The sequence below is a fragment of the Helobdella robusta genome (assembly GCF_000326865.2).
Source record: "Helobdella robusta unplaced genomic scaffold HELROscaffold_1, whole genome shotgun sequence".
NCBI classification, from domain to species: domain Eukaryota; kingdom Metazoa; phylum Annelida; class Clitellata; order Rhynchobdellida; family Glossiphoniidae; genus Helobdella; species Helobdella robusta.
In genome coordinates, this window is record NW_008703570.1 from 8,308,825 (window position 1) to 8,332,313 (window position 23,489).

Below are 23,489 nucleotides of genomic sequence, written 5' to 3' on the forward strand. Positions count from 1 at the left end.
CGTCCTTTACTCATTTACACATTACGTTAAATAATATCTGCAACGCAAGCTGCTTTGATGTTTTTTCATTTATTTCTTTGAAATTATTCTTTGAATGATGTTGCTAACAGGAGACAGCAAGGTTAAAGCGCTCACCGAACTGATTAAATCGATCGTTGTGATGTGATTTAATCAACATTTAATTATACTAGGTAGGTACACCTGGAGTGTCGCTTGCTATGTTGTGTCGTCCTGCTTTGCGAAATTAAAATACTCATTAAATTTTTAAAATATTTTCAAGTAGATATTAAAATTTTTTTAACATTATTATAAAAAATTTTCAAATGTTGTTATAAAAATCTCAATGCATTAATCAAATTATCAAGCTGACACATTTTTTAAGTTTTTCTTTCATTGATAAGATTTCTTTTGTTTAGCATTTTTCACATAAGATTGCTCTTGTTATAATTCTACAAATCTAATAACATTTTTTAATTTGTTTTATTTATTTATTTCATATTTGTTTCAATTTGTTTCAGGCTTGGGTTATTTTTTATATTTGCGGTCGTTGTCAAACTTTTAAAAATTAAATAGTTCAATATTCTCAACCGCAGTTGGTCATTCTAGAGCCATTCACGTCAGCATTAACATGCTTTTAGAAAAGCCAAGTGATTGACCACTGAACGAAAGATGCCGAAGAACTCATCGAATGGCGCCAACAACCACCAACCTCCCGTCAGCTACTTGGGCTGCTCCGTTAAAGAACTTCAGGATCTCATGCAGTTGAGAGGCACTGAGGCTTGCGAGAAACTGAAGAGCAAGTACAACGGAGCAGCTGGATTGTGTGATAAATTAAAAACATCTTCAAACAAAGGTGAGACTCGTATTCAAAGTTGTCCTCGAACAAAAATATAATATTGTCGTTTGATATGTGTTATTCAATGTTTGAACAAGAGGCGCTTTAATGGGCTGATTGAAATGCGTTCGTTTGTTTGTTGTCGATAAATAAAATGAACGAGCGTTCATTTTATTTATCGACAACTGTGTAAACATGCGAAATGAAAAAGTTTTGAAAACAGAAATTGTTTTGTAAGACCATTCCTGGAAATAAAAAATTGAAACTTTTATCCAAATGTTTATAAAAAACAATATTTCAGCATAAAACAGATTTTGTGAAACATAAGGTTGAATGCGAACGTTATAAAGGTTAGATATAAACATGTAAAATGTTTACATCTTTCTAAACTGCTCAAAAAAATTACAAACTAAAACTGTTAACAAGAATTCATTCATTCATTAATGTGGCATTTCCAAATTATTTGTTTAGCATACTCGATTCTTGCAACTGTATTTTTTCAAACTAAATCATAAACTCAAAACATCGAAAAGACGGCATTCAAATCTTCTTAAGAATAGAGCTGAATAAGTGTCAAGAAAAATCGCGAATCCATTAATCTGATCATGAATGGAAAGAGTGCTTTATACGTTAAGACTTTGTACTTAGACATCCTCGATTCGTCTCATTTTTTATAAACGATATTTCTTTTCTTTCTGTAATAGTGGACAACGGCATTAAAAATCAACTAAAAATGTATAATTACGGAAAAGAGCAACGAATAATCTACAAAGCATAATTGATTGGTTTGAGTATAAAAAAAGATGTTCACATAAAAACATAAACACACACGCATGTACGATTGAAGGGTTAAACGCGACGGAAGATGATTTGAAACAGCGAAGGTCTCAATATGGTCGCAACGAAATTCCTCCGAAACCACCGAAATCCTTCCTGAGGCTCGTCTGGGAGGCCCTACACGATGTCACTCTAATCATTCTCATCATTGCCGCCATTATATCGATAGGACTTTCATTCTACAAACCTGACACGCACAGTAAGTCCATGAATTTAAATAATTTTTACAGAACTGCATACCAAATTGCTTACTCGATTGAAACAGTCGATTCATCAGAAAGTGAAGCCAGCTGGATAGAGGGCGTGGCAATATTAGCGGCCGTTGTTGTGGTTGTCTTTGTGACGGCATTCAACGATTGGAGGAAGGAGAGGCAGTTTCGAGGTTTGAAGAACAAAATCGAAGGGGACCACAAATTTAACGTCATCAGGAACGGCGAAACAACTCAAGTGCTGGTCGCCGATATCGTAGTCGGTGACATCTGCCAGATTAAATATGGTAAACGCATTGAGTGTGCCCATTATTCACTCTCATTAAACTGAGTTGTCGTAGAAATGAATATTAACAATACCAGCGCTAGATTAATTTATGTTCTAATTGTGAAATGCAATTTAATCAATTTTTTTCTTTTTGACAGGTGATTTAATACCAGCAGATGGAGTGCTGCTGCAGAGTAACGATTTAAAGATTGATGAAAGTGCGTTAACGGGTGAGTCAGACCACGTGAAGAAGGGTGAATCAACAGATCCCATGCTCCTATCAGGTGGCTTGCTGCATATCATTAACGTGTTATGAAATATTGTTTGATGATTGTATAAATTTTTATAATCCTGTCCTTCGTCAAACATAATTTTTTTGAATAAATAAAATTTTTATTTAAATAATGAAATTATTTATTTAATTATAACTTTTTTGTTTAGTTAAACGATTGTTCAGCATTCTGATTATTATTTTATTGATTGAAATACATGGGTAGTTTTTGTTTGTCACTTGTTATTCAGTTCGCAAATGACTCAGCCTTACCACAGATAAATAAATGAACTTCAAACTATGGATAAATCTGGTCTGTCTGCAAAAATTTCAAACTTGAAAAAACAACAAGCAACATTGCTAACTTTAATAGAACGATTGGTTGATAATAAAATGTGCAACCTAACAAAACTTTATAGGCACTCATGTCATGGAAGGAAGTGGAAAAGTTGTCATAACGTGTGTTGGTGTCAATTCACAAGCTGGAATCATATTCACACTGCTTGGAGCGACCAGCGTCAAAAAACCGAAGGAAGCCAATGACATAGAAAACATAACAGGTTGGATCATTTCATTTTTATTAAAGGATAAAAAGCAGTGATCAACACATGCATTTTTGTAACTTTCACATATGACTTAATTGAATTGATACAAAATATACCATGATTTTAGTACTTTTACATTTTTTTTATTCCAATTTTGTTCATCATATGTTTTATATAAAACATTTCTTTATTATTTTACTTATTGCGAAAGTTTACCATTATGGTATCTGGATATCTCTTGACATTTAGAATCCAAACTAAGTATCTTATTTGCTTTTTACTTCTTTGAATTTTTTAACTGTTTATCTTTTACAAGTTGAGTTAATACAGTAATTATTTGTATTGTTTTATTCAGAAAGGTTTTTTAAAAATTAAATTATATCACCAAATATAATGACATCTTCATTTAATCATCATTCTTTTAACATCATCATTGCACTAACTATTCACATTAACATTCACAATAATTTTGCTCCCGCAGAGCCAGACAATCGTGCTGCTTTTAGTTATAAAATCCATTATGAAAAAAAACGTTATGATGCTGGTAAAAAATTAATTAATTTTTTTCTTTTTAGATTTAGAAAATGGAGTTGATGACGTCGCAAAGGTGGAAACAAAATGCATCTAAGTTCTTTTTTAGTCTTTTTTCTATTAACATTCTCTTAATGTAAAACATTTTTTGAATTTTTATTATGTTTCCCCCAAACACATAAGCTTCATTATAACTTATCATTCATTCATTCGTTCGTTCGATCGTTCGTTTGTTTGTTTGTTTGTTCGTTCGTTCGTTCGTTCATTCATTCATTCATTCATCCATTCATATGGAACTTTTTTATTTTCTTATATTTTACAACCCATCATGGAAACCACTTTCATGTTTTCAACAACAATTTCCTTACCAGCGAATACAATCTGTGACACTTGATTTGTATTGTTTTAACAATTTGTTTGATGTTAAAGAAAGTAACGAAGAAGAAGAAAGACGAGGAGGAGGAAGACGAAGGTGATGAACTGAAGTCAGTGCTTCAGGCCAAGTTAACGAGATTGGCCATCCTCATTGGATACGTAGGTAGGCAGATATATATTTTTAATTAGTTCCCGTTGCTTTTTGTTTCATTCTATTTTAATGTTTCCGCACTATTTGAAGAATGTGTCTAAGAAGTAAACCAATTCACTCTTAACACCAGCTATTTTTCATTAGAACAAATTATTTAGATCAAACATAAAACATGTAGGCCTCGTTTTCAACAATCTAATATTCTGTTTTCTTCATTCTTTCATTATTTCATTCTTTATGCAATGATTCAACAAAATTGATACAAACAATTATTAGTTTATCAACTTTAAAAACATGGGACCAAAATTGTAATTAAATAGGAACAGCAGTTGCAATATTGACGTTCCTCGTGCTAATCTTGCGGTTGTGCATCGACAAGTTTGTCATACACAAACAAGCTTGGTCCAACGTGTACATCCAAAAATTTGTACAGTTTTTCATCACTGCTATCACTGTTCTGGTAGTTGCCGTTCCAGAAGGCTTGCCCCTGGCTGTTACTATATCGCTGGCATATGCCGTTCGGGTCAGTGATTACCTTCCTCTTAAGTTATTTTTAATGCTGCTAGATGCTACTGTTGTGTAAAAAACTGTATTTCAAAATTTAAATTCTATAAACGAAAAATCGAACCGGATTATTTTGACTAAAAATGAAAGAAAATGATGCACGACAACAACTTGGTGCGGCACTTGGATGCCTGCGAGACGATGGGCAATGCCACTGCCATCTGCTCAGACAAGACAGGCACCTTAACAACAAACAGGATGACTGTCGTTCAGAGTTACATTGCAGGTTTTTTGCTCTCTTCTGTCTCCATTCATTAAACTACTCTTGAAACTCTTTTATTAATAGTGCCGGTTTTTTGAAGTAAATATTTTATCTTATTAAATAAGAAATCAATTAATTAATTAATTAATTAAATAGATCTTCAGATATTTATGCGTATTGTATGAATACTTGACAGGTAAATATTACAAGAAGCTACCGACGTTCGACGAGCTGCCCGCACGCATGCGCCATCTCATGGTCATGGCCATTTCAATCAACTCTAGCTACACGTCGCTTGTGGAAGTTCGTACTAACTAACTAACATAAGGACCATCTTCAATATTATCTGCTGAAAACTAAAGAACGTCATAAAATTATTATTTTTTTTATATTATAACGAACAAAACTATTGAACGAAATGATGAACCATGCAACAAAAATTCACATGGAATGAATAAATTTGTTGGAATATATAAACAATATGTTAATTATTTAAAAATCTCAAATATTCAGCCTTCAGAAATCAAAGGACAGCTGCCGAAACAACTCGGCAACAAAACGGAGTGCGCGTTGCTAGGGTTTCTGCTGGACATGGGACAAAGTTACCAGAAATACAGAGAAGAAATTCCTGAAGAAAAACTTTTCAAAGTAGTTCTACTATTTTATATGTTCTCGTTCAATAAGAGTGTTATTGCATTCTGAGTTATAAAATAACATTACTGTACTTGAACGGTAGCTAAACGTATTTTCTTAATTTACGCAACGTAGGTGTACACATTCAATTCAGTCCGCAAATCGATGACGACCGTTATAAAGAGAGACGGAGGCTACAGAGTTTTTTCCAAAGGTGCATCGGAAATCGTGCTCAAGAGGTCATCGCTAACTTCATTTTTAATTATACTATTTTTCAGAATTTTTTTTCAAATTAAAAATTGTTTTTTTTTTTAATTATTTGATGTAATTCAAATTATTGCATAAACCGGGCATAAAACTGCCTGAGTTTTTATTTCCAAGCGCACATTAATTCTCCTTTTTGAGTTAAGTATTGTTATATTACTAGCATTAACCTGATTTGAACATAAAAATTTAATTTGCAGTTTTAAACTTTTTATATGTAATTATTTTTTAATACCATATTAAATAAATAAACATTTTTCATTAGATGTAAATACATATTAGGACCAGCTGGTAAAGTTGAATTGTTTCTGGATAAAGACCAGCAAAAAATTGTAAGGAATGTCATTGAACCTATGGCGGCTGATGCGTTGAGAACGATTTGTATAGCTTACAAGGACTATGTTAGAGGTTTGAAAATTAGAAAAAAAATTTTGAATAATATTTCTCTAAATATGGCCCGTTCGATAACAACAACATTTAAGATTACATAACATTAAGAGTGTTTCAGACGAAACGTTTTTCATCTATACAAAATTTTAAGTGATGATGTATTAAAAATGTGTTTAACGTATAAATAAACAGACTCAGGAGATGATAATGATGTGGTCATGTCATCTGAACCGGACTGGGATGCAGAAGAAGACATCATATCAGGGTTAACATGTATTTGCATTGTTGGCATTGAGGATCCGGTTAGACCGGAGGTACGATTTTTTAAACCGTCGACCAGTTATTAACATGCTTAATATTTGTAAAAATTCATAAGTGAATTAGATTTTTGGAATATCTAATTGGTTGATAAAAATTATATTAATGCTGGTGTAAATATTTTTATTCTAAAAAAGGTGCCAGATGCTATTTATAAATGTCAACGAGCGGGCATAACAGTACGTATGGTGACAGGAGACAACGTCAACACAGCTCGTTCTATCGCAACAAAATGTGGAATTTTGAGACCTGGCAGTGACGAGTTTTTAGTTTTAGAAGGCAAAGAATTCAACAAGAGCATCAGAGAAGGTCCTGATCAACCAGTTAGAAAAATTTTTTATTCAGTCAATTCAACTAAGCGCTACCGGTAGTTAATTATTGAACCTACGTTCAACTTCAAACAACGAACATTCTAGGTAAAACAAGAATTGATTGACAAAATTTGGCCACGCCTTCGAGTTATGGCTCGATCATCACCGCAGGACAAATACGTTCTCGTGAAAGGCATCATTGACAGCAACCTCAACAACAGCAAGGAAATTGTTGCCGTCACTGGCGATGGTACGAACGATGGACCTGCCCTCAAGAAGGCTGACGTGGGATTTGCCATGGTAGTTGTCGCGTTTTTGTTTTATTTAAACAATTTGTGCAATTTTTTCTTTAAACTTTGGTTTAGAAAGTTAATCTGTTTAAAAATGAAAGTAAAAAAAATTCATGATTGAAATGTTAAAAACTGAACAAAATTTTTTTAGTTTTAATAAATTTTAATTGTCCGAGGAGTTCAACAATGATTTTAAAAATAGACCTAAGACGAATTTGGTTACAAAATGAAATGAATTAAAATTGTATGTTCAACGAAGGGCATAGCTGGTACGGATGTGGCGAAAGAAGCTTCGGACATAATCCTGACTGACGATAACTTCACATCCATCGTGAAAGCTATCATGTGGGGCAGGAACGTTTACGACAGCATTGCAAAGTTTCTGCAATTTCAACTAACCGTCAATTTCGTCGCCGTTGTAGTAGCATTCTTGGGGGCTTGCATCATTGAGGTTGACAATGACATTTTGTGACATGTAGTCAACATGTTTCGACATACAGGATGATTTTCTATCCACACACTAGCTCTAACATGAAAAATCTGATTTTTGTGCCTAGTTTGCAATTCAATCACTGATAAGTATATTTTAGTAAAGAACGTTTTACCAAAAAACAGAAAATAAACATTCTATTTAAACTGAAATGCGTAAGCATAATTTTGGATTTGGTTTAATATCAGTTCATCAGATTCAAAGCAAAATAATAAAAAAATCCTCATATTTTTTTAAACATTTTTTTTCTATAAAAAGGAATCTCCGTTGAAAGCAATACAGATGTTGTGGGTCAATCTGATTATGGACACTCTAGCTTCACTCGCACTGGCCACCGAACTGCCCACCGAGGAGCTGTTGATGAGAAAACCTTACGGAAGGGACCATTCGTTGATATCGAAGATTATGATGAAGAACATCCTCCTACAAGGATTGTACCAGCTGACCGTCGTTCTGGCTCTTGTGTTTGCTGGTTGGTTGTTCAAAGTTATCTCTTTGACAATATTTTTTGCTTAGAAAGAGCTCATTTTTAATTAGCAACAATTTTTATAATGTCATTTTTTTGCTTAGGAAGAGCTCATTTTTAATTAGCAACAATTTTTATAATGTCATTATTTAAAAAAATATTCGGCAAAGATTTTATAAATAAGCACTTAATTGAAGCTTCGTGTATGTGTATGACTTCAACCAGGGAACCGACATTCCCGCACATTCACCGCTTTCACAACTTATTCATTTTATTTGTCCATTTTTGTTGTCTACCTTCATCATTAGTTACGCCATTTCATCAACATTATTTCTTGACGTTTTCAATTAATGATTTTATCATTTCTGCCCGTCGAATCTCCAAAGTAACGATATCAGTTCTTTTCAGTTTTCAGCAGCTTGTCTCATTAGGTTGGCGAGTTTGCTCAGATGGTAGAAGTTCTGTCACGGGTCATTGCTATGTATGATCAGTTTGGAATATTATCCGTCCAAACCACAAAGACTATTTATTCTACGCCTCACGCATATGACAAAGTGCTGGAGAGTACACATAAATTGCATATGTACTGTCCATAGTGTGGTTGAAATGAACGACTTTTCATAGAAGCTCTATATTGTGGCACAACAGTTTAATTGCTATCGACTGAATGAGAAATGATATATGAGCATGAGCAGCTTTGCGTTTCTCGGAACATCACATTATGCGCATTCACTCATCAGTTTAATTCAAAAGTTCTTATTACAACATACCTAAGCACTATATAATTCAGAAGTTTTGAATTAGCTTTCAATGATTACATTTATTTTGAAAATCTACAAAAAATGAACTTGACTCAATGAAAATATCAAAATTGCAGGCGAGAAATTAGTAAACATCGAAAGCGGTCGAAATAAAAGTGGAGAGCCGCCTTCGCAGCACTTCACATTGGTGTTCAACACTTTCGTCTACATGACTCTCTTCAACGAAATTAACTCAAGGAAGATCTACGGAGAGTCCAATGTTTTCCAAAATATTCACACCAACCCTCTATTCATTGCGATATGGATATTAACATTTGCACTACAAGTCAGCTGTTTTTAGAAATTGTCTTACATATTTCATAATTAAATATCAAACAAACGTAAAAACTTGTGTTGACGCACCAGAAGCCAATAAAATTTTATACGCAAATTGATTAATAGCACTTAATTAACATTTAATTTAATTACAAAAATTTATTTCTATGAAAATACTTGAAGGTGATCATTGTCCAATTTGGAAGCGTGGCATTTCAAACGTCAGGTCTCATAGCTGATCAGTGGATGTGGAGTTTCTTTTTTGGCATAAGTGTCCTACTCTGGCAACAGGTCACTTTATGTATATTGCCTTTGTGCGTGCCAGTATGTGTGTGTGTCTGTCTAATCAGTTAAAATCACATTACACAAAAAGAATTAAATTCGAGGTCGTTATTTAAATGAATCTTGCAGATCATCAACCTCATCAACATTCACAAAATGCCAAGTGTGGATGTTGATCCTGACGAAACCTACATGAATCCGTACGAAAACCCCTCCACAATACACCAATGGATTATCGGCAAAAGAGTTTTAACACAAGTATCTATATATTTTTTTTTAATTTTTGTAAAATGAATACATTTTAATTAATACGATTTGTTTCCTGTTTATTAATGAAATAATGTTAAAATAATTCCAGATGAAGATAGTGAGAGTCTGGGAGGGTGCTTCACAAGTTCCTCGATCGAAATCTAGACAATCTCTTCTTTACAACTCTACCTTTTCAGTCAGATCTAAAAAATAAATAATTTTTAATGCATAAATAATGTCCATTATACATATTGTTGGTTAATCATTTCATTGTATATATTTTTTCTAAATGGTTTATTAAAAATTAGAAATATTTACAAAGTTAAATTAAACAAATATTTAAAAAAATATTTAATTAATTTTACCGTACTAGCAGTTTTAGTTTGAATTTCATTAATATAAAATAAGTTTTTAAGTTTTTTAAATTTTTTTAAATAAGAAAATGTGATGGGCAACAATTTTTCGCACTGTTTGTTTGTTAAATTTATTTCATCGATAGTTTCGTTTTCATCCGCCAGTTATTTGCAATGAACAACGAAACTGATTTTTAAATGTTTCATCTAAAAATAGTAAAATTTTATTTCTTTGTGCTTCTCACAGCAATAAGAATCTTCCTTAGACCTTAAAAAAGGTTATAGAATCTTAGACCAAGTCGTTTTAAGATTTACCTCCATTTTTATACATCGGCACCGACGTCCAATCATGTAAATGCATCCTCCATCCGTCCCATTTTCGTTGGGATTTTGACTTTATTTGTTTATTATTTATTTGCCAATTTATTTATCTAAAATGTGTTCTGTAATTATTAAATATTTATGCCAAAAATTTTAATTAGAAGTTTTGCAATAGATTTACAGTTTTATTCGTTGCTTTGTCGAAAATAAATAAAAAAAACTTCATTCAACATTCCCAGAATTATTTTATTTATTGCGACTATGAGCATGTGACAACTCCTTTACCTAGAATCTTTCTGTTAGATTATTATGTTTATAATTTACATTCAATTGTTTGTTATTTACTGAACTTAATTCATTATTCATTTATTAATGAGTGTATTTTTGGCAAATTCAACACACTTGAACATCGTACACAGTTTACTATTTCGACTTGTTACCACCTTTTAAAAATACTTTATTCAAGAAGATGGCACATTGAATTACTTGAAGTTAACTTCAGTAGTCTGGAACAACAAATTTTTAATAAACTTGTCGCCAAGTTATCGTTAATAAGCGATTTGATTTAATTTCATGCAATAAAACTTTACGCTAAATTAATTAATCACAAGAATTGCCAATTATCACCAAGAATTTTTAGCCAGACCAATTAAAATAGTTTTATTCAAAAAAATTATTTCTTCAGCTATACATGGTTTTCAGATATGTGCCATAAACATTAAAAACAAAATTATGACAGCATGTGACTGATTTAATCATTTTGAAATATGATTGTAATAAAAAATTATTTCTAGGTGCATTGCATATATTGATATTTATGGCCTGCTTATTAATGTTACTAATAGCAACAAGTTTAATATACAACATGCTCGCATGCTACCTGCTTATACTCAACAAACTCCATGCAATTAAATAGCATAAGTGTTGAGTGTTTAATATAAAAGTGATAAACAAATTTTGTTCAGTGGCTTCAATCGTTTGACTAAAGTATCTACTATTAATTACATATATCAAGGTGAATATCGATATGAAAGTTTATTGTAATTATCATTTTTATTATTATTATTTTTACTATTTATTTTATTCATTTATTTTTTAATAAATAATCAATTAAAACGAAAAATAAGTGAAGTAATTTCTATCCACTTAGCAGGTCAGCGATGTCATCAGCAAGTCCACTGATTACGAGGAGATATTTTCATTCGCGCAGAAAACCATCGAACGAACCACCGCCATCAACTGGTCCAGGAAGCAAAGTTAAATCATTATCGGCAGAGATAAAACGACATATAGTAGAAAAGAGTGGCAAGGTTTCTGCACATGAGCTTATTTTTACCACAATGATGACTAAAAAGCTTCCGGAAGAAATATATCAAAATGAGGAGTTGCAGCTGACGGCCGTGCATCTCGACGCTTCCAATAACAGAATGAAAGAAATGCCGAAAGAATTATCGAATATGAAACATTTAGAATCTATAAATTTGAAAAATAACAAATTTGAAAAGCTTCCAGAAGGTGTCAAGTCGCTGTTAGACCTCAAATTTTTAGATGTTTCTGACAATAACCTAAGAACTCTGCCGACGAACATATATAAACTGAAGCATTTATCAGAATTAAAAGTCTCTAACAATGCTCTAAAGTCTGTCTCAATAAAATCGGATGCAACGAAAAAATTGAAAAGTGTAGATTTCTCACATAATAAAATTAAAAAACTGAAAATGTCTATCTATAAAATTCCTCAGTGCATTAATTTATCGCACAATAATCTAGAAGAGCTGCCAGCTGTAAATTTAAAAACGACCTCGGTCAAAATTTTGAATATGTCTCACAATAGATTGCAATCACTTCCGATGGGTATAGAAAACCTTCAAAGATTAACTACTTTAAATATTTCTGACAATCGGGTTACAAAAATACCTGATGAGCTGGGAAAGTTGAAACACTTGAGAATTCTTGATTTATCGAAAAATTCCCTAACATTTTTACCAGAAAGTTTTTGTGACATAAGTTCTTCGTTATATGAAATTTGTTTAGATAGGAATAATATAATTTCTCTTCCAAATAATATCAACAAGTTTTCAAATTTGAAATCGTTCAGAGCATCGTGCAACAAAATTATTAAATTACCGGACACTTTTTCTGCTCTGCCAAGTTTGGAATACGTTGATCTTTCAGTGAATGAGTTAGTTGACATTGAACCATTGATGAACTTAAAATCGTGCAAATTTATAAATATTTCTGAAAATTCAGTGAAACAGCTTTCAGAAAATCTCTACAATCTGTCATCCTTATGTTACTTCAACGCTTCTTGCAATAAATTAACCCACTTACCCGATGCGATATGCTTTCTGATAAACCTAAAGTACCTCAACGTATCAAAAAATGTTATTAAAATGATGCCAGCAGAATTTGGTTTACGACAGTTATTAGAATATTTGAACGTTTCTCACAACGATTTAGAAGAGATCGATTTTGAGTTGCGACATTTCCCACTTTTGCATGAGCTACATCTTGACGGAAACAAACTTCTACAAGTACCTAACTCTGTACAAAAATTGGATGAACTTAAAATTTTGTCCATTGCATATAATAAGCTAAAAGATATTGCATTACCAAAAAACTTAAGGGCGTTGAATGTATCAAACAGCGATATTAATTTTGATAATGAGAGCGTGTTTGACGTTTTTTCTCAAACAAATTTTTTAAACCTAGTAAAACTTGATTTGAACTGTCTAAATTTAAAAATCATTCCAGATGATATATTTTCACTAAGTGCTCTCACTCATTTAAACGCATCGCACAATTTAATCGTTGGTCTCTCAATGAAGTTTAAACAGTTAACAAATCTAGTACACCTTGATTTGTCTCATAACAAGATAAACGATATTTCCTCTATCAGCTGTTTGAAGATGCTGCAGTTTTTAAACTTGAAATCAAATTTTCTAGAAATATTTCCTTCTGAATTGATTCAGTTGAACAGACTGCAGATTTTAGATATTTCAGAAAATCAGATAAAGATTTTGCCGGCTAGTCTCCATCGTTTGTATCAACTGCTAGACCTGAAAGTCAGTGACAATCTTATAAAAATATTTCCGAATCTCAATATAGATGTCCTAGCCTCATTAAAATCTCTTGATATATCAAATAATGAAATAGAAAATTTTCCCAAAAATTTTGTTCACCTTTACCGATTGGAATATTTAAAGGCAAGCAACAACCTGCTTGCAGATGTTCCTGACAGTATAAAGTTAATGGCCAGTCTAAAACACTTTGACATATCAGATAATATGATTGAACGAATCCCAGATAGTATCATTCGATGCAAAAAATTAAAATATTTGAACATTTCCGACAACAAATTGGCCAATTATCCGGACATATTTCACACGATAAGACAGAAAGTTGAAATTGTCTACGGTTTACAATCAACCGAAAAAGTAAAAATGTTTAAGACCCACTAACGGAAACATGTTCAATTAAAATTATTTTCAAAATTAATTGTTGTCATTGTTATATATATATGACTGTCAATCAATAACGCGAATACTTATTAGTGCTTTAAAATGATGATTTTGTTTATACAATAATTATAACAATGACCTAAATAGTTTTTCTTTCTATTTATACATCAGCTCAGCACGGCGCAATTTGCCGATGAACAAAGACAGCTAAACTATTAATCTCTTTAGTTTTTTTCTTAATAGTTAGTTGTGTTATATTTGAAGAAAATGATCAAAAACAGTAAACAAAAAATTCTTTCTTTATTTTTTAAATTGTAAAATACGGAATTTTTGTGTAGGAATTGAGCTATACCAATTAAACTTAACTTTGGCCAAGATAAGTTTGCATTTTACTCACAATCAATATGCATCTGCCACAGAAAATACCGGGTATAAAATATTAGGATTATATGACGTCATTATTACTCTTGTTGTCAATAAGGAGTTGTTCGATTTTAGATCACCTTACCCCCCTCATTAGCATCTCCGTAACAAAACGACTTGACCCTTCTACCCTGCTGCGTAATAAAAAGTTTCTTGAACGAAAAAACAATTTTTCTTTTAAATTCTTTTATAAAAAGCTTCAATTTTAACTAAATTGTTTTCGGTTTATATTATATATCGGTTTTTTTCTTCAAGAAAAATGTGAAATGTGGTAATATTCAACTAATGACAGAAGGACTTCACGAATATAATTTGTTGTTGACCGCGATCTCTTCGCCCTGCAATCTTTCCAATAGTCGTTAAATCTTCCATTCCTTCCTTTCGGCATGAATGAATGGAAAACCTTTAACTCCCCCGTCCGGATGTAATTAATTTCCTCTTTTCACAACCTGCCTGTTTTAATACTTCGTTATTAGAAGTATTAATAAGGATTCAACTGATTCTCATAATTCTTCTCAAAAACCACATCTCAACAGCACCAATTCTTTTTTCCATTTTATTAGAAATGGAAAAAAGAATTGGCCAGGACTCAGAGCCATAAGTTAGCACACAAAAAATGTAACACTCTCTAACAGTTTTAATTTTGTTGATATTCTAATTTTATTGTTGGTGAGGATGTTTTTCATTTTAGAATATGCACTGGTATGAAAATTAAAACGCGTCCATTGGTAACCTTGTGTGTTGTATTTTGTAAGTCGCAGGCTGTTTCGTGTTTTTTTCGTTCCATTTGAAACGTTTTATCGTCAAAATCACAAAATGCCGAGAAGAAGTGGCGGTGGACCTGCTAGACGTTCATCCCCATCCAGGTGTTTCCTCTTTTATTCACTTATTAATTTTTTACTTCTTTTTTTACTTTTTAATTTAAATTTAATAATAAAAAATAAAAATAATTATTATTATTTTACTTTAATATTTCAATATTTTAATTATTATTACTTATTATTTTAATTTTAAACATTGAAACCTAAAAGTAAAACACAGTTTCAATTAATATTAATTTATCATGAAGATGCAGTTATATGACAATTGACATGAAATGTCTAATAATAATTAATTTATTAATAGATAGAAGAGTAATAGACAAAAATATTAAAATAAAATAGAAGAGTAAAACAAGTTTAATTTTATTATAATTGTATATATAATATATATACAATTATAATAGAATATAACTTAGTAATATGTATATATACTTATAATATTAATAATATTATTAATTAATATTATATTAATATAATATTAAATATAATATTAATAATTAATAATATATACTTAGTAAAAGTAAGAAGCTACATTATATACATACATATACCATACATATACATTGAATTCATTATTATAAATATTTATAAAAATTGATACTATATAATATATTGTATAATATATATAACAGCACTTTCACTTGTGTTCTAAAATGAAATTTTTAATGTTAAAAATGGCATTTAAAATTTTTTTAATTAAATTTCACAAGTTCTCATTTTTAATAAACACACCATAAATATTCCATTATAAAACTTAATAAAAAAAACCTAGTCTAACTCAAAAAACCAGGGCTAGTCTAGAAAAAAGATCAAAGTTTCTACCCAGATTATATTACCTTTTAAACTGTAAATTTGTTAACAAAGGCCAGTAATTTCACATTATTTAAATAAAAAAATTTAATTTAATTAAATTTTAATACTAATACAGATATTTATTTATTTTCATATTTATGCATATCATTTTTAATTTTGTTCTGGTAATGTGAGTGCGTTTGTGATCATAGGAGCATTTGTACTGTCTATACTATATAAACAGAAATTTAAAGTAAATCTATAAATAAAATTCATAAATAGTTTACACTTCCTTAGTAATTTTAGTTACTAATTTTAATTTTATGTTCATTATGAATAAGACTAACTTCCATTAAATAAGTTTTTGTGTTTTGAAGAGGCTTGAGTAGCAGATCGAACCTTCCTGCCAGGACAGCCCCACCTCCTCCTCCAGCTCCTGTTCAGGCTCCTCCGTCGGCAGTTGGACAGCCCAGGCAGCCAGGAATGTTTGCTCAGATGGCTACGACAGCTGCTGGTGTTGCTGTTGGTTCTGCAGTGGTATGTTTTATTTATTTATATTATTTTGATGTGTACCATTGCTTTTAAATTATTTTGGAACATATCATGTCTATTTTCAGTTTGTTAGTTTGTATCAATTCATCTTTCATCATTTGACGTGTTCTATTTCTTCTTACATTATGTTGCATTTAATTAAATTTCAGCCCACAATTTTACAAACATATTTGCTTCAGGGCCATACTCTGGGAGCAGCAATGACGGGAGGTCTTGGAGGATCGAGAGCTCCTGCTGAGCAACCAGTCGAGCAGCAACAGCAACCTGCCTACAATCAACAGCAAACATCCGGCGGTGATAATCCTTGTGCTTACCAGCTGAGACAATTTATTGAATGTGCTCAGTCGCAGCATGACATCACACTTTGCCAAGGTTTCAATGAGGCACTTCGAGAATGCAGAGTCTCCTATGGTAAACAAATTATTTTAAATTTTTACATTGCAATATAATTCATTTCATTTGTTGGCCGTGACTCTGCAATGCTGATGATTGTGAGTGCATCACATTAATACACTAGAAATTACTAAATTAACTGTCACCTGTTGATCATTTGTTACTAGCTTTTTAATCAATATGATGATTGATGTTGCAGTAAAATTATTTGTACTTCCTTTTCTAGTTATAAAAGAATTTTATGGTTCAAGTGAAATTCTGAATGATTGATAATGAGAATTATCTATTAATTCAAATGCTTCATGAGCATTGAAACCAGAATTAACTGGTTTTTTAGCACTGCTTCAGCATGAGCCAAAATTTAAATATTTTTATATTGTTGTTATTTTCAGGTCTTCCGCTCCAGTAACGATTCATATTGATAAAGACGATTGGATCAGTAATTTATTTCTCCAACTTTTTGATTGGAACTATGTTTTGATATAAAGACTTTTGACGATTGAGTACAACAAGTTTACAAATACAGCACTTTCCAACGTTTTTATTAGTTCACATTTATTGACATCAAATGATTTAATAAAGTTTTTCTCTAGGAAAATATTTTTGCAATGCCTGTTACTCATTTACAGACGAATAGTGCTAATTATTCTGTTATTTGTGTTTGCTGAGATATTGTCAATCAATCTGAAGTACCAACCAAATCGCCAAGGTGTGCCAAAATTGTTTGAGGTTGAATTTTCAAATTGAGTGGTCTTTATACAAAATAGATGAATTACTTTTTCTTACATTTCTGGAAACCGGAGAGTTTCAATTTTTATTTGAGGTCCTTAATTTAGAATCTGGCATTTTAAGCCGTTTTAAGCAAGAAAGGTTTGACACTCCCGTTGATATCTCTATTTTATTTATATCTTCCAAACAGAGAGGGTTATTTAAGGATACCCATAGGATTGGTAAAAACATCTTTTTGTAAACTTTATGGGATAGAGAGTCGTAGAGAGAGAATTTGGCGGGAATAGGGAATAATTGACGGGGATGGGAAAAGCGATATAAGCTGAATTTCGGTAAAACAAATTTTAAAAACTGACTTGGTAATAATTTATGCAATGTACAAATGCTAAAAAATATTAACATGGGCACATTTATAATTTAACATCTCGCCGCAGCCACAAATACCGAAAACAATTCAAACCTACAGTCGAGTTGAATCATTTTTTCATTTAAAACGAATTTGTCTCAAGAAAATGTAAAACTTTATTTTGTACGATATAGATAATATCAAATTTGATAGTGGTTAAAAAAGTTTTATTTCGTCAAATTTCAAAACATTTTTTATTTTTTATAAATTTTTAAGAACATGTTTGTAGTTAAATATTTTTGTTCTAATTAATATGGAAATAAAAAAAAACGAAGAAAAACTTGGAAATGAGATTAAATATTATGGAATGGAAATTTTATGGTACAATCATCATCAGCATCGCAATGAAAATAAATTAAGAAGTTTTTTAAATATCAAGGTCTGTTGATTTAGTGTGTTATTTTTATTATTATTGTTATCATTGCCAGTTTTTAAAATCATCAAAATCACATGAACACTGATTTGATATAGAAAACAGTCAGGTAATATGAAAATGGTTTAAAATAAAACATGATGTTTTCTAAATCGTCTATAATTAAGAGGTCAACTTTTATTAATTTCAAAACGTTTTCACAACTGCTCTGCGTATTTTGCGTCAGATTGTATGATTACGAACCGGTCTTTCAATACGATCACACTATCTTCTAAAGTTATTTTATTCAGTTTGGGGATGGGAATTCCTTCATTGCCTTTTTTGTTTATTACATTACTCCTGAAACGATTAAACAAAAGGTTAAAAGCGAAAGTAGCACGTTCTTTGTCATTTTCTTCTAGATCGTCCATGAATTTGATATTGGGCTTCATGTTCGCTGCCCAAAACTTTAAAACGTTATCACTAAATGTAATATTCACATTTAATTTAAGTTCCAAGCGTGTTTTAAGTACATCAATTAACGTATCGTTTGCAAATCTGAACTTGGTAACCACTTCCAAAATGATATCAGACCACACAGCAGACGGAGATATATGAATCTTGGGACTTTCAGTTACTCTGCAGTCCAATTCTAACGATCCCTCTTCTACATCTGGAAGATTCGGAAACAAGGCGGCAGCGCATAATCCTTTTTTGCAGTCAACATCTAAAATTTTCAAGTCTTTACCAAAATTTTTTTTTGCAACATAATAATTCAATTGTTGTGAAAGAAACAAGGAACTGATGTAAGAATTTATCGATTCTTCAGAAATCGAGATGGATATCATTTTGTTCGTTGGATCCGCATTTTGCATCTGATGCTATAAAATAAAATTTGCTTGAAATTATGTTTACTTGTTATATTTATGAAACAAACCTTATATTGTGGACATTGTTTTTCTCCTGAAACGTAAACACAACTTGCTCCCATAAATTCTATCGCTCTTGATCTAATAATTGGTGCCGTTGTTAAACTGTAATATACGAACAGATTGTTTCCCATGGATATATCTGTTTCCAATGATGCAAAATTCTGGTTGACCTTGTCAACTGTTGTAACAACCACGTCACATAGAGTCTTTTTCAAACTATTTTCAATTGAAGAGCTTAAAAATCTTTGAAAATAAATTTATTTATATCAATAAACTGAAAAATTGAATAAATTATTTTATATTCACCTTGTCAGCAAGCTATATATCCATCCTTTTATTCCACGGAAATTGAAATTTATATCACCAAAACTTGCGTCGCAACGGACTACATCAACTTTAGGTTTTCTTGTGTTCAAATCCAACTGGAAATCAAAATCAACTGAAATAGCAGCATTAATGATAGATACAATAGTTGAGCCACTGTCGGAAAATCTAATAAACCGATTTTTTCGGTAACGGTAATTCCAGTTTGTCGAAATTTCAAAGTTTCCATTGCCCAAATACACAGCAATGGTTGAAGTGCCTTCTTTTAAATTGATGTCGAACGTTGGTTTCATAAAATTTGTTATCTGAATGTTGTTATGATGTACATTTCAAGTGGCGTTTTACACTTACAAGTTTTTAATATTTGAACAAAAGACCTAAAATGTTAAATAATTTCCGAAATTTCTCAGTAAATTTGCAAATGTTTCGAACTTAACTTGTATAGTATATATATTGTTTATAGCATAGCATTTAAATTCTGGGCCTTCGCTATACAGGCGTGCTCTGGTTTACAAATTTGTTAGTCGGCGGGCGAATCAGCTAACGCAACATGAGCGTAATGTCAGGCGTTTCTACCTGAAATTGCTGACTAGATTTTGTAGGACTGTATCTTCAAACATTACAATCATGAAAAAAAAGAATTAGAACTTGTTATTGCAGCATAGTGGAAATGTTAAAGTTATTTAAAACATCTAGCTTTAAATGTTAAAGTTATTTAAAACATCTAACTTTAACATTGGTCAATTTGTATCTCAAACCCTCCTTTTCCTCTTCCAAATCAATTAACGGTTTTCCTATCAAAGTCTTCGAATACCTAGAGATTAAGACATCGGCAGCATAGTTGAAACCCCTTTCATGAATTGATATTTTCAGGCAGGTTGCTTGTTGCCAGCAAACGAGTAGCATCAACATACGAACGGTAAAATAATTGACGCGCATTTCGTGGTTAGTTTTTTTAAGAAAATGTGATTAATAAATTGATAGTAAGCGTCAAATTTCACGATGAAGCTTTTATAGCGTTTTTTGATTTTTTTTTACTATGAATTGAAATTTGAATTTTAAATTAAAAGGTTAGTTAATTTTATAAACTTTGCACTGCTCAAGTAAATCCACTTCACTGAAACAATTCAAGTGTAGAATTGTAAATTAAAAACCGCGGTGGATAAATTTTCAAAAGCACTTCAATAACACCGCCATTTATGAATATATTAAGCTGAAGTATTTTTTTTATAAATACAACTTTATTTTTTTCGTTTTCAATCAATAAATCAACCAACCAACCAATCAATCAACCAACCGATCAATCAATCAATCAATCAATCAATCAATCAATCAATCGGTCGGTCGGTCAGTCAATCAATCCATCCATCCATCCATCCATCCATCAATCAATCAATCAATCAATCAATCAATCAATCAATCAATCAATCAATCAATCAATCAATCAATCAATCAATCAATCAACCAATCAATCAACTTTTAAAAAATCACTTCAGCGATGTTCAACAGCGCTCTTCAATGATTTTCAAAAACAGATATTCCAAACAGAAAGGCTTCCAAAAAACACATGAAAACTCAAAATGCAATAAATACTGATTAAATTGGGTTGAATGACTGTGCATGCAGTAATATTTGAAAAACTATGATTTGCAATGTGTTAGTAAACAAAATTAAAATAGGATAATTATTCAAGTTTTTTTATTCTTGTTTTTTAGTTTGTTGAAGAATTGTAAATATAGAGTGAGTTCTAAACGGTGAATTTGTTAATAAACTCATCGCACAGGTCATAAAAATATAATAGATAAAAAAACTGATTTACATGTGGAAGCCCAAATGAAAATGCAGTGAAGTCAGGTGTTTTAAGAAATAATTTTTAGACATTTCTTTAGAAAAAAATTACTTTATTCTGAGTATTCCGATTGATTTTGACAACTATACTGTAGAGATGAATAAATACGTTATAAACATTCTTACTTGTTGTTTTTTATATCTAAAGAAACTCGCAAAAACATCTATTAGAAATGTTTTTGTTTGATAGCGTCTAATGCAGAGAAAGCGAAAAACATCGCCATTGCACAGATTTTACGTTATTTAGAATAGCCAACAAAATTAAAATGTCAAATCAAATAGATATATTAAATTTAATGAAACTAAACGATTTTTGTAAACATATTGCAAAATATAAAGAGATTTTTCCAAATTTGCTACAATTTTTTACTCTCCATTTTCCAAATCTTTAAATTTTTAACACTACATCACATATCTCACATCTGACTGAATAGCAATAAAGCGATCTTTGAATGAAATTTCACTGTTTTCCCAAACAATACCATGAATTTTTGGCAGTGGAAGACCTTTCTGTCCGATTTTGTTGACATTTTTTTTTGCAAATTTTGCAACAACTGTTATACCAAAATTCACTCCCGTTTTGACATCTGCATCGATACTGTCGTCAAATGTTACATTTGATTTCAGGTTCGAGATTTTAAATCCGATGACGTCGTCATTATTGTGTGTAAGTGTAATGTTTATCAGCGTTGTTAAACTGATTGAGAACAAATCAACGACTGTGTTGTTTGGGAATCTCGTCTTTATGAATCCATTAGACGATATGTTGCTCCACATGCGACCATTATAAACGTGAACAATCGGTGCCTCTGAAACGCGATATAATATTTCAAATGATGAATTTGGCATACTCCGTGCTAGCTTATGCATCAGCCTCGCGAAACAGAATCCCGCAACACAGTTAGCATCCAGAAAGTCCTAATAAAGTATATAATAAGTTGTTAAACTAAAAATGTAGAAATTGTATGAAATTATAATTTATAAACCCCTTCAGAGTCCTCAAAACTGTTTTTTTTTATGTTGAGTTCCATCTGATTAGAGAGAAACATAGCTTTCAGATAACTACTTATGGATTCCTCTGATACTACAGCCGTCAACATTTTTGTTGACAAATCCACAGACATTGGTGGCTAATAAATATTTTGATTTATTTTGAAATGAAACTTTTAATTTTCATTTTATTAAAACGTGTACAAAAAAATAGTAACATGACTGGATGGACAATCTTTGTTCTCTGGAAAAAAAACGCAGCCAGCACCCGAGAATTCAACGGAATTTGAAGTGATTGCAGGGTTAGCGGTTAATCGATAATCTAGATATAATTTTTTCTCTAAGGAAACATTGGTATCTAATGTAGACAATTCTTTGTTACCATCTTCATCAATGGCTTTCTTAGCGGCATGACACAATTCCTTCAAAACTTCCTTTTTCAAAGGACTTTTTATAGCACTAATTAATTATAGTAAAAAATATTAGTATGGCAAATCTGGTTATATTATTATAAAAGTTATTAACTGATCAAATTATTGTCAAAGATACTACCCTGCTAGTAAATTATACAGCCACCCATTATTGCCGTGGAAATCAAGGTCTAAATCACCAACATCGCAGTCACAATTTGTCGTGTAAATGTTGGGACGACCTGTGTTAGCATCATAACCAAACTTGACGTTTACAGATATTCTCACGTTGCTCGCATACACGCTGGCTCGACCGCTATCGGAGAACCTTATGAAACGATTCTTTTTGTACTCGTAATGCCAATTGAAATCTATGCTTAGTTTTCCATTTCCCAATGACCAGGTGAGAGTAGATGAATCCGCATTCAAACTGACACTCGTTGTCGGTCTATGAAAGTCTTTTATCTATATTCCATTTATTTATATTAAAAATTAGTTTGAAAAATATAAACGACTTCAAATCACAAAATAGCGTTAAACAAACCAGGATGTTTGAAATTTCATATTTGAAATCTCCATTCCTACCATCGGCATCATTTATTCTTTTGTTGACCAGCTCGCCGGTTAATCTGTCGATCGCTCTGTTTGCTGCGTAATTCAATCCATTATATGAAATGCCAACTTTGAGGCCAGCACTGGTCGAAGTTTGTTGGTCAGACAGCTGGAAACTTATTATCGTGACTAAAGCAAGTACGTACGTAAACATTTTGAAACCTTACAAAATTGAAAATTTAAAGTTCCAAAAGTTCTATCTATTTGTACACA

At 31.5% G+C, this 23,489-nt stretch overlaps 5 protein-coding genes across 5 annotated transcripts; 3 read left to right on the forward strand and 2 right to left on the reverse strand.

Annotated features, from left to right (window-relative positions):
• Positions 1 to 669: 669 nt before the first annotated feature.
• HELRODRAFT_63344 (hypothetical protein) lies at positions 670 to 9,380 on the forward strand (the record flags this gene model as incomplete). The annotated part of the gene is made up of 19 exons (XM_009011154.1): positions 670 to 853; positions 1,683 to 2,168; positions 2,308 to 2,433; positions 2,840 to 3,017; positions 3,472 to 3,509; positions 3,930 to 4,034; positions 4,343 to 4,545; positions 4,677 to 4,812; positions 4,985 to 5,091; positions 5,302 to 5,439; positions 5,557 to 5,660; positions 5,951 to 6,093; positions 6,277 to 6,389; positions 6,531 to 6,716; positions 6,810 to 7,004; positions 7,254 to 7,445; positions 7,743 to 7,956; positions 8,828 to 9,036; positions 9,210 to 9,380. 19 exons carry the CDS (start codon positions 670 to 672, stop codon positions 9,378 to 9,380), a joined length of 3,228 nt encoding a protein of 1,075 aa, XP_009009402.1.
• A 2,194-nt stretch (positions 9,381 to 11,574) lies between these two features.
• HELRODRAFT_62285 (hypothetical protein) lies at positions 11,575 to 13,692 on the forward strand (the record flags this gene model as incomplete). Its single annotated transcript, XM_009011155.1, has 2 exons — positions 11,575 to 12,672; positions 13,438 to 13,692. The coding sequence occupies 2 exons, from the start codon at positions 11,575 to 11,577 to the stop codon at positions 13,690 to 13,692; spliced, it is 1,353 nt and encodes a 450-aa protein (XP_009009403.1).
• A 1,170-nt stretch (positions 13,693 to 14,862) lies between these two features.
• Positions 14,863 to 17,982, forward strand: HELRODRAFT_187955 (hypothetical protein). The gene is made up of 4 exons (XM_009011156.1): positions 14,863 to 14,981; positions 16,106 to 16,265; positions 16,460 to 16,691; positions 17,066 to 17,982. The coding sequence occupies exons 1-4, from the start codon at positions 14,932 to 14,934 to the stop codon at positions 17,080 to 17,082; spliced, it is 459 nt and encodes a 152-aa protein (XP_009009404.1). The 5' UTR covers positions 14,863 to 14,931; the 3' UTR covers positions 17,083 to 17,982.
• Positions 17,983 to 18,378: 396 nt separating this feature from the next.
• On the reverse strand, positions 18,379 to 20,355 carry HELRODRAFT_159270 (hypothetical protein; the record flags this gene model as incomplete). The annotated part of the gene is made up of 4 exons (XM_009011157.1): positions 18,379 to 19,041; positions 19,098 to 19,335; positions 19,399 to 19,721; positions 20,146 to 20,355. 4 exons carry the CDS (start codon positions 20,353 to 20,355, stop codon positions 18,379 to 18,381), a joined length of 1,434 nt encoding a protein of 477 aa, XP_009009405.1.
• Positions 20,356 to 21,666: 1,311 nt separating this feature from the next.
• Positions 21,667 to 23,430, reverse strand: HELRODRAFT_159271 (hypothetical protein; the record flags this gene model as incomplete). Its single annotated transcript, XM_009011158.1, has 5 exons — positions 21,667 to 22,182; positions 22,251 to 22,394; positions 22,473 to 22,713; positions 22,807 to 23,129; positions 23,209 to 23,430. 5 exons carry the CDS (start codon positions 23,428 to 23,430, stop codon positions 21,667 to 21,669), a joined length of 1,446 nt encoding a protein of 481 aa, XP_009009406.1.
• Positions 23,431 to 23,489: the final 59 nt, after the last annotated feature.

Excerpts from the sequence above, each read along its gene's own strand:
- HELRODRAFT_187955 (XM_009011156.1), top strand. The coding sequence starts at position 14,932 with ATGCCGAGAAGAAGTGGCGGTGGACCTGCTAGACGTTCATCCCCATCC. Across the intron at positions 14,982-16,105 it reads AGACGTTCATCCCCATCCAG|AGGCTTGAGTAGCAGATCGA; the intron begins GTGTTTCCTCTT and ends TGTGTTTTGAAG. Across the intron at positions 16,266-16,459 it reads TTGCTGTTGGTTCTGCAGTG|GGCCATACTCTGGGAGCAGC; the intron begins GTATGTTTTATT and ends TATTTGCTTCAG.